General features: G+C 50.7%; 1 protein-coding gene across 1 annotated transcript in view; it reads right to left on the bottom strand.

Moving 5' to 3' along the window:
- LOC308148338 (lipoxygenase homology domain-containing protein 1-like) overlaps window positions 1-8,022 on the bottom strand; it is a gene marked incomplete at its 5' end in the record, with an annotated part of 49,667 nt that extends 41,645 nt beyond the window's left edge. Inside the window, 2 exon segments of the mRNA XM_080521797.1 lie at window positions 6,106-6,220; window positions 7,392-8,022. Of these exon segments, the coding sequence (XP_080377923.1) occupies window positions 6,106-6,220; window positions 7,392-8,022 (746 nt within the window).
- Window positions 8,023-13,367: the final 5,345 nt, after the last annotated feature.

The raw sequence follows: 13,367 nt of genomic DNA, 5'->3' as shown, positions 1-13,367 counted from the left end.
TCACAATCAAGGTAGGCTCCTCCCCTTTGACTCCTCCCACAATGGCACATGGCACCACGAGAGGAAGTACTTCCTCCTCTTCCCCTAGATGGACGTGTGGGGGTGGAGCCAGTCCAGCTCACACAGACACAGCAGACTGTGGATGTAGCTCCTCTGATCTAATGTTCACAAAGAGGGGTACAGTGAGGTGAAGCTCCGCCTCTCTTCCGGGACGGGAGGTGAAGCTCCGCCTCTCCCCCGGGACGACAGGTGAAGCTCCGCCTCTCCCCCGGGACGACAGGCGAAGCTCCGCCTCTCCCCCGGGACGGGAGGTGAAGCTCCGCCTCTCCTCCAGGACGGTTCGGTGAAGCTCCGCCTCTCCCCCGGGACGGGAGGTGAAGCTCCGCCTCTCCATCCGGAACGACAGGTGAAGCTCCGCCTCTCCCCCGGGACGGGAGGTGAAGCTCCGCCTCTCCCCCGGGACGACAGGTGAAGCTCCGCCTCTCCTCCGGGACGACAGGTGAAGCTCCGCCTCTCCCCCGGGACGACAGGTGAAGCTCCGCCTCTCCCCCGGGACGACAGGTGAAGCTCCGCCTCTCCTCCGGGACGACAGGTGAAGCTCCGCCTCTCCCCCGGGACGACAGGTGAAGCTCCGCCTCTCCCCCGGGACGACAGGTGAAGCACCGCCTCTCCTCCGGGACGGGAGGTGAAGCTCCGCCTCTCCCCCGGGACGACAGGTGAAGCTCCGCCTCTCCCCCGGGACGACAGGTGAAGCTCCGCCTCTCCTCCGGGACGACAGGTGAAGCTCCGCCTCTCCCCCGGGACGACAGGTGAAGCTCCGCCTCTCCCCCGGGACGACAGGTGAAGCACCGCCTCTCCTCCGGGACGGGAGGTGAAGCTCCGCCTCTCCCCCGGGACGACAGGTGAAGCTCCGCCTCTCCCCCGGGACGACAGGTGAAGCTTTGCTTTTGGATCCATTTTGAAGTCACATGGTTTTGTCAACAACAACAACGAGCTCCAGAGTTTCGTCAAAGATGTTTTTTTTCCCCGCCGACATGAAGACTTTCTCAAAACGCTGCATTTTCCCTCCATTTCCATGGAAATGGAATGTTTTCCCCTCCGTTGCCATGGAGACACAGCTGTATTATCATTTAGAACATTTTCACTTGAAGACGTTTTGGCAAAAATGAAGCTTTGTGGAGTGTGTGTGTGTGTGTGTGTGTGTGTGTGTGTGTGTGTGTGTGTGTGTGTGTGTGTGTGTGTGTGTGTGTGTGTGTGACACGGTGGTTTTCTCTCATTTGGCCCGAACGGGACAGAAGACCGTCCGTCTCAGTCCAGAGACCGGCTGTATGAAGGAGGGACGAGCGTCTCCGTGTCTCGGCTGAGGGACGTGTCCTGAACGTGTCCACCAGGTTTGGATTCAGGAGACACGGTGAGACAGAGTCTCCTCCATACAGCTTCATGTCCACAAACAAGCAACACGAGGACAGACAGTCCTGCTGTGGACTGAGGGACAAGTTCCTCTTTCCTGTGCTGAAGGACGGAGACAGACAGGAAAGGTGGAACATTAATATCTGACATGTTGGGTGTTGATCTTATGAACCAGGGGGGTCAAAGTCATTGTGGTCCATGTGGAGTGGGCGGGGCTAGTGTGAGTGGGCGGGGCTAGTGTGAGTGGGCGGGGCTGGTAGAATACAGCTAGAATCATCTTTGTGTTCAAACATTCAGGTTTTCTTCGGGGTTCTGCAGACGACTTGTGGAGAACCACCATCTCTTTTCCAAATCTCAATAATTAGTTAAAAAAATGACAACAATCTGAACAAAAAGCCGATTTTAATGATGAAATGTCTGAAACAACAACAACAAACTTGTCCTGCAGCTGTTTGCTCTCAGGACACTGACGTCTCCGTCTCCGCCGTTCTGACGGCATTCTTGTTCATAGAGGTCAATTCGTCTCGCTGACGGAGCCTGACGGAGCCTGACGGAGCCTGATGGAGCCTGATGGAGCCTGATAGAGTCTGATGGAGGCTGATGGAGGCTGATGGAGGCTGATAGAGCCTGATGGAGGCTGATAGAGCCTGATGGAGGCTGATAGAGCCTGATGGAGTCTGATGGAGGCTGATAGAGCCTGATGGAGGCTGATGGAGCCTGATAGAGTCTGATGGAGGCTGATGGAGTCTGATGGAGTCTGATGGAGTCTGATGGAGGCTGATGGAGGCTGATAGAGCCTGATGGAGGCTGATGGAGCCTGATGGAGGCTGATGGAGGCTGATGGAGGCTGATGGAGCCTGACGTTTGACACCCCTGCTATAAAACATTGTGCAGCCCTCAATAAAATGTGTTTGTCTCCTCCAGGGTTATTTTGTGTTCATTTATGTCACTCTATGTTTTGTTCTCCATCTATGTTCGTAGTTCTACCCTCACACCTGAGCAGTAGTTCTACACCCACACCTGAGCAGTAGTTCTACCCTCACACCTGAGCAGTAGTTCTACACCCACACCTGAGCAGTAGTTCTACACTCACACCTGAGCAGTAGTTCTACACTCACACCTGAGCAGTAGTTCTACACCCACACCTGAGCAGTAGTTCTACACCCACACCTGAGCAGTAGTTCTACACTCACACCTGAGCAGTAGTTCTACACTCACACCTGAGCAGTAGTTCTACACCCACACCTGAGCAGTAGTTCTACACTCACACCTGAGCAGTAGTTCTACACCCACACCTGAGCAGTAGTTCTACACTCACACCTGAGCAGTAGTTCTACACTCACACCTGAGCAGTAGTTCTACACTCACACCTGAGCAGTAGTTCTACACTCACACCTGAGCAGTAGTTCTACACTCACACCTGAGCAGTAGTTCTACACTCACACCTGAGCAGTAGCTCTACACTCACACCTGAGCAGTAGTTCTACCCTCACACCTGAGCAGTAGCTCTACACTCACACCTGAGCAGTAGTTCTACACTCACACCTGAGCAGTAGTTCTACACTCACACCTGAGCAGTAGTTCTACACTCACACCTGAGCAGTAGTTCTACACCCACACCTGAGCAGTAGTTCTACACCCACACCTGAGCAGTAGTTCTACACTCACACCTGAGCAGTAGCTCTACACTCACACCTGAGCAGTAGTTCTACACTCACACCTGAGCAGTAGTTCTACACTCACACCTGAGCAGTAGCTCTACACTCACACCTGAGCAGTAGCTCTACACTCACACCTGAGCAGTAGTTCTACACTCACACCTGAGCAGTAGTTCTACACTCACACCTGAGCAGTAGTTCTACACTCACACCTGAGCAGTAGTTCTACACTCACACCTGAGCAGTAGTTCTACCCTCACACCTGAGCAGTAGTTCTACACTCACACCTGAGCAGTAGTTCTACACTCACACCTGAGCAGTAGTTCTACACTCACACCTGAGCAGTAGTTCTACCCTCACACCTGAGCAGTAGTTCTACACCCACACCTGAGCAGTAGTTCTACCCTCACACCTGAGCAGTAGTTCTACACTCACACCTGAGCAGTAGTTCTACACTCACACCTGAGCAGTAGTTCTACACTCACACCTGAGCAGTAGCTCTACACTCACACCTGAGCAGTAGTTCTACACTCACACCTGAGCAGTAGTTCTACACTCACACCTGAGCAGTAGTTCTACACTCACACCTGAGCAGTAGCTCTACACTCACACCTGAGCAGTAGCTCTACACTCACACCTGAGCAGTAGTTCTACACTCACACCTGAGCAGTAGTTCTACACTCACACCTGAGCAGTAGTTCTACACCCACACCTGAGCAGTAGTTCTACACTCACACCTGAGCAGTAGTTCTACACTCACACCTGAGCAGTAGTTCTACACTCACACCTGAGCAGTAGTTCTACACTCACACCTGAGCAGTAGTTCTACCCTCACACCTGAGCAGTGTTGTTGTTGTGACAGTCGACTGCTTCCAGCTGCAGCTCTCAGCCAATCAGACAGTGAGATGGGAGGTCTTCAGCACCTGGAGGTCGTTGGACACACTGAAGGAGACATGCATTCCACGCCGTGGTCTCAACACTGGAGCCGGAGCAGAGAACCAGAGAACCAGAGAACCAGAGAACTGGGTGTGATCCAGGTCTACTGCTGGGACTGAGTGTGGATCTGAGATCCACTGCAGGAAACTGCAGTGCCACTGGCTACCAGCCACTGGCTACCAGCCACTGGCCCCCGTCTCACTGTAAAGAACATTATCATTAAGCCTTGATGTGAGGATTCAGGAGCTGACTGCAGGAGGACCAGGGAGTCTGGACCCCCCAGGGAGTCTGGACCCCCCGAGACTGTGGACCCCCCAAGAGTCTGGACCCCCAGAGACTGTGGACCCCCCAAGAGTCTGGACCCCCAGAGACTGTGGACCCCCCGAGACTGTGGACCCCCAGAGACCGGCTGTGCTGATGTGAGTTTACCACCCTGCACCTGCCCTCAACCCCCAACCTGCTCTTTCCCTCCGTTCTCATTCCTTCTTCACCTTCATTCCCCAAAACTGGACTTGTGAGTGAAGAACTGACTTTGTGCTTTTCATTTCTGCTGGACCCCCCCCCCCCCCCCCCCCCCCCACCCCCCCCCCCTCGGGTTATTTGATCACTTTAATGAGTTAGTTTAAAGCCCGTGTGACTGGGCGTTGTGTGAGAACTCGATATGCTTTGGTTTGGATTTCTTGTTTTGTTTCTATTTATCGACTCTGTTCATTTGGTAATAAATAATCATGTATTCATTGTAAGTTGAGTGAAGCCCTTTTCACTTGGACCCGGGCCCCGCCCCAGAGTACTCTCACCCCTCTAGAGTACCGCCCTACCTGGGCTGGGTCAGGCCAGAGTTCAACTTCTAGAAACTGTGGTGGATTACAGTAGAGCAAGTATTTAGCTGGTACCCTCACTGGGACCAGGATGTACCGATACCGATATGGGGCCGATACTTCGTCAGCAATGTTGGCCATGAGAGGCTCGGAGACGTTCAAAGAACATAGTCCTCAGGATCCAGAAGTCGTCTCTGACAAGAACCTTCCTCTTCACACTCACACTAACTGGTTTCCAGCATTTTATTTTGGCGGGACATCCCTGGTGTGTTGACGTCTCAGCTTGGTGTCACCAGATCCTGTCTGTCTGCTGGATCTACTGGGTCTCTCCACATCTGGATCCTCTGAGGAAACCCCTCAGCCCTCAGTCTCACTACATCTGGACTTTCCTCGTGGCGCCAAGATTCTGTTTTTCAAACCTTGATGTTCTGGCTGCAGCTGCCGCCATCTTTGATGTCCCACAATCCCTTGGGGCAGCTTTCCCAAGATGGCGTCAGTCAGGAAACATGGACAGTTTGAGGGTTTGTCTGGAACTTGTGGACTTTATTGTGAAGGATCAGATGCAGGTTGGACTGAGAGGAAATGGTTTGATTTGATTCTCTGGACTGAATCTCTGCTTTATGGAAGGACTGGGTAGACTTTTATTCTGGAGGGACTTTAATGTGGAGGTTAAAGATTCTCTGCTGGAGGAACTTTAAAATTCATGAGAACGGCAAAAGTCCTACAGATTGTAAATTCTGTTCTTTTTTCACGTTTTATTTATTGAACAAAGATTTTGTCAGAAATGTTTGTTTTGACCAAACATCAAAGGACGAGAACAATAGTTGGACCAGAAACTTGACCACCAGCAGTTTGATGGTCAGTGTCACAGTGGATCCAGTAGTGCTGAGCTATGCTACATGCTACATGCTAAACTGTTTTACGGCTCACATGCCAGCGATGCTACATGCTAAACATGATTAAAGTCACTTAGCCTCTCATTCCCTGCAGTTCAGTCTCCAGCAGCGTAGCACATAGCGTAGCACATAGCGTAGCACATAGTGCAGCACATAGCGTAGCACATAGCGTAGCACATAGCGCAGCACATAGCGCAGCACATAGCGCAGCTCGATGCTACGCTACTGGAGACAGTCATATATATTTCAGCCTTCAGGGCTGATGGAGGTGACGTAGCATAGTATCGGCAAGTAGCTCCAGGTTAGCACTTGTGCTCATCCTTGAGAGCAGCGGTATCGGTGCATCCCTACTTGTCCCTACTTTGCCCTACAGCGGTTTGAACTTACTTGCTGGCCAGGTGAACCTTCGGCGTGACGCCAAACTCTCCAAACAGAGTGACGAACACGTTGGCGTCCGTCCCGGCGCCCTTGACGTCCCCGGTGATGGTGACCACCTCGTACACTGGCGAGGAGACGGACAGACAAGGAAGCAGCTGAGAAAACGACAGACAAGGTTAATAAATGGCGTCGGACACGCCTCAGTCAGAGAAGAACGAGTTTCCAACAATCTAAAGACATGGAGCAGCGTTGTGTTTCCCCTCGGACGCGGCGGCCAGGGAATCGAATGAATCTGGAGACAATCCATGTCTGACGGACGGCGAGTGTCTCATGTTTCACAAGAGTCTGTTTGTCTACTGGAAGCAAGACGGAGGAAGGAGGACCGTCCCTTTGATCTGAACTCCCTTTGGTCTGAACTCCCTTTGGTCTGAACTCCCTTTGGTCTGAACTCCCTTTGGTCGGAACTCCCTTTGGTCTAAACTCCCTTTGGTCGGAACTCCCTTTGGTCTAAACTCCCTTTGGTCTGAACTCCCTTTGATCTGAACTCCCTTTGGTCTGAACTCCCTTTGGTCTGAACTCCCTTTGATCTGAACTCCCTTTGGTCTGAACTCCCTTTGGTCGGAACTCCCTTTGGTCGGAACTCCCTTTGGTCTAAACTCCCTTTGGTCTAAACTCCCTTTGGTCTGAACTCCCTTTGGTCTGAACTCCCTTTGGTCTAAACTCCCTTTGGTCTAAACTCCCTTTGGTCTGAACTCCCTTTGGTCTGAACTCCCTTTGGTCTGACCCACAGACAGAAGACCACGATGGGCCAGAGGATCGTACCATTCAGGTTTTGTTGTTCGCCTACTGAATCAGTTTCCTGCAGTGGAAACCTGCCAGGTTCTGGCTCCTGGTTCTGGCTCCAGGTTCTGGCTCCTGGCCCTGCTGGGGCTCCAGGTGCTGGCATCAGGTTCTGGCTCCTGGCCCTGCTGGGGCTCCAGGTTCTGGCATCAGGTTCTGGCTCCTGGTTCTGGCTCCAGGTTCTGGCTCCAGGTTCTGGCTCCTGGTTCTGGCTCCAGGTTCTGGCTCCTGGCCCTGCTGGGGCTCCGGGTTCTGGCTGCTGGCCCCGCCGGGGTTCCAGGTTCTGGCTCCTGGCACTGGGACGCCACCCAGCACTCGCCATGTGTTGGGCTCCGTTGAAGCAGAGCCGGGCCAGGCCGGACCGGACCAGGCCGGACCGGACCGGGCCAGGCCGGGCCGGGCCCGGGAAGGAGCGTTGGGTTCCCGGGAGCCGAGGGAACCGGAGGAGAACTTACCTTTCTTCTTGTAGAAGTGGTCTTCGTAGCCGTCGGAGGAGTCGGTCTGGTGGCTCAGCAGCTGGTCCTGGTACAGCGCAGCGTAGTCCACCTGCCGGGTTCTGGATTTCTTCCCCTTCTTCTTCTTGTCCTCGTCGCTTTCCGCTGATCCCTTCTTCACCTTCTTCTTCTTCTTCTTCTTGGAGTCGTCCTCCTCCGGGAGCTCCTCCTCCTCCTCCTGGTGGGACTTCTTCTTCTTCTTCTTCTTCTTCTCGTCCTTGGACTTCTTGTCCTTGGACCCCATCTCGTCCTCTCTCTTCTTCCTCCTCTTCCTCTCCTCCTTTCCTCCGTCAGTCACTTCCTCCGTCAGCTTCTGGGACTTCTCCTTCCTGGGTGTTCTGGCGGATTGGTGGTTGTTGTTCTCCTCATCTTTGCTCTCAATCACAGCTTCATCGTCGTCCTCTGATCCCTTCTTCTTCCTCTCTTTCACTCTCTCCCCCTCTCCACTCGTCTTCCCTCCACTCTCCCACTTCTCTGAGCTCTTGTGTTTCCTCCGACTCTTCTCCCGTTTAGTGTCTCCGCCGTCCTCCACCTCGTCCTCCGCCTCTTGGGTTTCCTCCGAAGCTGCGGACTTGTTCTGTCTGGACGCCATCTTTTATTCATCCACTTCCCGCGCTTTAGCCCGCTAAGTGGCGCCTTGAGTTTCTAATGGCGGAAGACAATTCGTTTGACCCTCGGCGGCGAGGCGGCGAGTCGGGAGGCGTGCAGACGTCCTGACTGGGGGCGGGCGGCGGCGGGGACGGTCGCCCCGGGCGTCTCGCACCCCCGCGGCGTGGGATACCGTCATACCGACGACCAGTGGTGAAGCCTTACTGTCACCTCCGCCGTCACGTGACCGGCGAGGAGAAACGGAGCCTCGTTCAGAGAGCTCATCCCCGCCGCCGCCGCCGCTCCATTATTCATGGTGTCAGGATCGCTTTACGGGCCGGGGGCGTCTCGCTTTTACCTGCACACACACACACACACACACACACACACACACACACACACACACACACACACACACACACACACGCACACACGTCTGCTTTAGTGTGACTTTAACTCTAAATACTCAATAAGTTGTTTTAACTTGTACTTTAATTAATTTGACCCTCTGATAACTAGTAGTTAACTGGTAGTTAGTAGTAACCAGCAATCTGGACCATCTTCAATCTAAAGCCCCGTTTCCATGAAAACCAGTGTTTCCTCCAAACGTGGTTCTCCTGTGACCCGGTTCTGATCCACTGCAAGGTAAAGGCTAGCCCCCCTGCAGAGAGCCTGCCCCCCCCCCCCCCCCCCCCCTCCTGCTCCTGCTCCAGTAAACCAACATGGCCGCCCCGTGGTGCTTTGACTGGCGCTGGTTTTCTCCTTTGATCCTCCGTCAGTGGTTTAACAGTGGAGACTGGTTCCTCTTCAGTCACTAGAACCTCAGGTTCTCCGTTCTCTTCTCCTTTACAGCCTTTGCTTCTCTGCACTGTCTGTGTGCTTTCACTACAACCAGCCACAGCGCCCTCCAGTGGCCCGGCAGGCTAACATCAGCTCCTGGTCCTGGTCACCACAGCTGGTCCTGGTCACCACAGCTGGTCCTGGTCCTGGTCCTGGTCCTGGTCACCACAGCTGGTCCTGGTCCTGGTCCTGGTCACCACAGCTGGTCCTGGTCCTGGTCACCACAGCTGGTCCTGGTCCTGGTCCTGGTCCTGGTCACCACAGCTGGTCCTGGTCCTGGTCCTGGTCACCACAGCTGGAGCAGTTCTGCACATGCTCAGTAGAGCCAATCACAACATTGGAGGTGACGGGGGGGGGGGGGGGGGGGGGTTGATCCGTCACTGTGGAGGAACAGCTGAGCTGCTAGAACAGTTTGAAGATGAGATGATGAGAGATTCTCAGTCTATCATCTCGTCACAGCTGGTTTGTGTTTCGGCTCCACTGACGATGATCCATTAGCTTATTGTTGCTGTCTGACACCTGATCATCAGCCTGGGGGGGGGGGGGGGGATATTGGTCTGTCAACATCACGTTACCCACAATGCAACCTGCTCTTCCGCCTGCCGACTGGGATCCTCATATGAGTGATTCTATTACAAAACCTAGAATCAGTTTACAAAGGATTTATTTCAACATCGTTCATTAAAATGAAGCGACACCTAAACCCTGGTTGATCCCTGATATCTGATCCAATCAGCAGCCAGGGGGCGGGGCCGTGTGAGCCAGGGGGCGGGGCCACGGCCTCACGGCCGGGGGGGTTGTGGGTTCAAACCCCCCTCTGCTTGGAGTTTCCACGTTCTTGTGTGTTTGTGAGGTTTGATGTGGGAATGAAGACGATCTGAGACATGTTGAACATCCTCAGGAGCAGGAAGAACATGAGTGTGTGTGTAATGACACCTTCAAATTAGTGTTCATACTTTTTATTGTATTTTATGTGTATTTTCTTGTACCGGAAGAAATTAATAAGAATAAGAATAAATAGAAACAATAGTTATAAATTGCTTGAAAAACATTTTTTTAACAAATATATAGATCAATTTGCTGTATTTAATTAAAAAAAATAGTTTTAAGTAAAACGCACAATAATTGAAGTTATTAAAAATAAATCTGAAGGATAAAGTGTCATTACAGTTACAACATATAATTTCAAGTCTGAAAGAAGAATCCGCAATATTCTGTAATGTCCAGTGTTATCATGGAATAGTTTGGATTATTATTATACAATTTGTCCTAAATAAGCTAATTATCCAAATCAAAATGCACAAAGACGGAATTGAGAAAATCCAAACAGGTTTATTTACAAACACAGTCCAGTGTAAAGAAACCATGAATCAGTTCAGAAGCACTGCGTTCTATATGTATTATATCTATATCTATACATCATCATCATCATCATCATCATCGTCATCATACTGGCTCCAGGATGCCAGGAGGAAGAGGTGAAGATGGAGGTGAAGATGGAGGAGGTGAAGATGATGGAGGTGAAGATGGAGGAGGTGAAGAGGTGAAGATGGAGGAGGTGAAGATGATGGAGGTGAAGATGGAGGAGGTGAAGATGGAGGAGATGGAGGTGAAGATGGAAGAGGTGAAGATGGAAGAGGTGAAGATGGAGGAGATGGAGGTGAAGATGGAAGAGGTGAAGATGGAAGAGGTGAAGATGGAGGTGAAGATGGAGGTGAAGATGGAGGAGGTGAAGATGGAGGAGATGGAGGAGGTGAAGATGGAGGAGATGGAGGTGAAGATGGAGGTGAAGATGGAGGTGAAGATGGAGGAGGTGAAGATGGAGGAGATGGAGGAGGTGAAGATGGAGGAGATGGAGGTGAAGATGGAGGAGGTGAAGATGGAGGAGGTGAAGATGGAGGAGAACAACACAAATAAACATGAACTTTCAGTGTCTTAAAACTTTCTGAGGCTCAAATAAAAAATACAAACAGGAAGCAGCCGTCCAGTAAAGTGTGTGTGTGTGTGTGTGTGTGTGTGTGTGTGTGTGTGTGTGTGTGTGTGTGTGTGTGTGTGTGTGTGTGTGTGTGTGTGTGTGTGTGTGTGTGTGTGTGTGTGTGTGTGTGGTTTAAAGACCTGGACGACAGCGAGGCGGCGCCATGATGAAGGGGTCGCCCTCTGGCCACGCCCACTTCCTGCTACTGACACTTTACACGTCCACATTCTGGGGGTTTTCAGAAACGACGGTAAAACCCGGTCACCAGCCGCTCTGGTTCACCTGCTCACTGCTGCAGGCGTGATGCGTTCAGGTGCATCACGTAACTCCGCCCTCTAGTCTTTTTATGTTCTAGATGTGGTTTTATTCAGGTCCGGCTGGAGCAACGGGATTGAACTGCTTCAATTGGTCGAATGAATCAGGTTCTTCCAACTGAATGAATCAAATTAGATTAAAATACTTAATTAAAGAGGCAAATTGTTACAACTTTAGTTTTTCATTCTTTGTTTCAGTTACTTTCTTTCAGAACGATCAAAATAGCTCCAAACTCGTTTTGTTTGATCATTGAACATTTCAGTTGCAGTAGAAGCAGAGTTTGTCTCCCCCGGTGGACGACTCCGGTCCTGCAGGTCTCCTCCTGGTCAAACACACGTTTCCCTTTCCTTCACCTCCTCCAGCAGTTCTTTCAGAGTAAAAGCACGTCGAGATGAATCTGTTGTCACTTTAGCAATAAACTGAGAGCTGCACTCTGTCATGAGTCACTGCTGGACGTGTGCAGGACCATTCTCATTCTCATTCTCATTCTCATTCTCTCATCGGCTCTCTGGAACATCAACTGGTATTTGGTCCAACATTATCATGCAAGAACGTAGAATAATGTCACAGTCTGACTTTTATATTATTGTTATTTGTATTTATACTCATCATTCATATTATTCTGACTTGAATGATCTTATTAAGTCTGAATGTCCTTCAGACCAAGTCGTCACACATTAAAACAACATTATATACAGTATTGACTGGATTCTTCCCACTGTTAATTAAACAATCGCACATTCTTGTGAAATATGTTTCTATGTTTATTTATCTGGAATATCTGAAATCTTAAGCACCCAAAGTGACTGTTTATGTGATTTAAATGTCATTTGCACGTAGAGCTTCTATATTTGAGACGTTGCCACGTGAAAATGAGCATTTCTACTGCAGGCCGAGGCTCCGTTTCCACGGCAACCACTTCAAGTGAAAAACACCAATAAAAAAACAACAACAACAACCTTGCGTTGTGTTTTCCGGGTCCGTTCGCTCGTTACGGCGCTTCTCAGCATTTCTGCAGAATCGTTTTCAAAAAACGTTTCAAAACATGAAACTTTTCTTTAAAACAAAAAAGCAAAAACGATTTTCAGGCATATGTACCTGTTTACATGTTTACCTGTTTACATGTTTACCTCGACTCACTGGTCGCTTGATGGAAAGAGTTTTTTACGAGCCACTGTTCCTCCGCCTCAAACCATCGTGACGCTTTTTATCTCGAGTTTCGTAAATATGTAAACAAAAACATGACCAGCTTTTTCTAAGCAGTTTGGTGAAACAACCGTCGACTTGAAAGGTCAAATTGTCCAATAACGTGAACAAAGTCAGAGTTTTAGATGAAACAAGTCATTTTCACTAAACTGCGATTTGAACAACTTGAGTAAAAATGTTCCAGAAATGTGTCTCCGTACCCAGAAGCAGGTTTGTTTTTATTCTTCATTTATAAAACACGTCACTTTCCTGTCGCTCCGTCGCCTCAGAGCTCGTTTTCAAAGTGCATTTTCTAAAAGTGGAGATTTCTGCATGTTGACGTTTAAGAACAGGCCAAGAAAAGTGAGCAGAAACGTAAAGATCCTCCAGAAACTTCACAAGACGAGTTTCCTTTTCACCATTTTCAACCAAACCTGCGGACTTGAAATGTAGGAAACACTTAGAAAAGTAGACAATCAGATGTTTGGGGTTTTCGTCTTTCGTCCGTCAAACGTTAGCTGAAGAAGGAGATCCGGGCTTCGTCCCGACGAGACGGAAGAAGACGAGCCGAGGACAAGACGGACGAGTCGTTTTCACATCTGGAGAGAAACGCCGTCAGAAGTGCGGACAGAAAACCTGTGGGTGGTTTTGGGTTTCTGTTTCCATGGCAACGGCGATCAGAGTCACCGAAAGTGCAACTTGTTGAAAACGGCTCTGGGAGGAAACGCCGGTTCACCTGGACTCTGAGGTCACCGGGTCGGGCAAGATGGCTGCCCAGGTGGGATCGTCCCACTGGTCTCCATGGAAACATGGGAGACAACTTTGATGACAATCTTTTCATTCCGTCTCCGTGGAAACGAGGGAAAAGGCAACTTTTCTGAAACACTGCTCCCGGTCCTGGTCTCCATAGCAACCAGTAGTTCTGCACATGCTCAGTAGAGCCCATCAGAACAAAGAGTCCGTGGTGTCATGACTCCCCGTCCTTGTTCTCCTGAACCTGGTGCTTTTATTTTGACAGTCACCGTAATAACAAT

Source organism: Blennius ocellaris (assembly GCF_963422515.1).
Source record: "Blennius ocellaris genome assembly, contig: SCAFFOLD_146, whole genome shotgun sequence".
Taxonomy (NCBI): domain Eukaryota; kingdom Metazoa; phylum Chordata; class Actinopteri; order Blenniiformes; family Blenniidae; genus Blennius; species Blennius ocellaris.
This window is presented reverse-complemented; position numbering and strand designations above follow the sequence as displayed.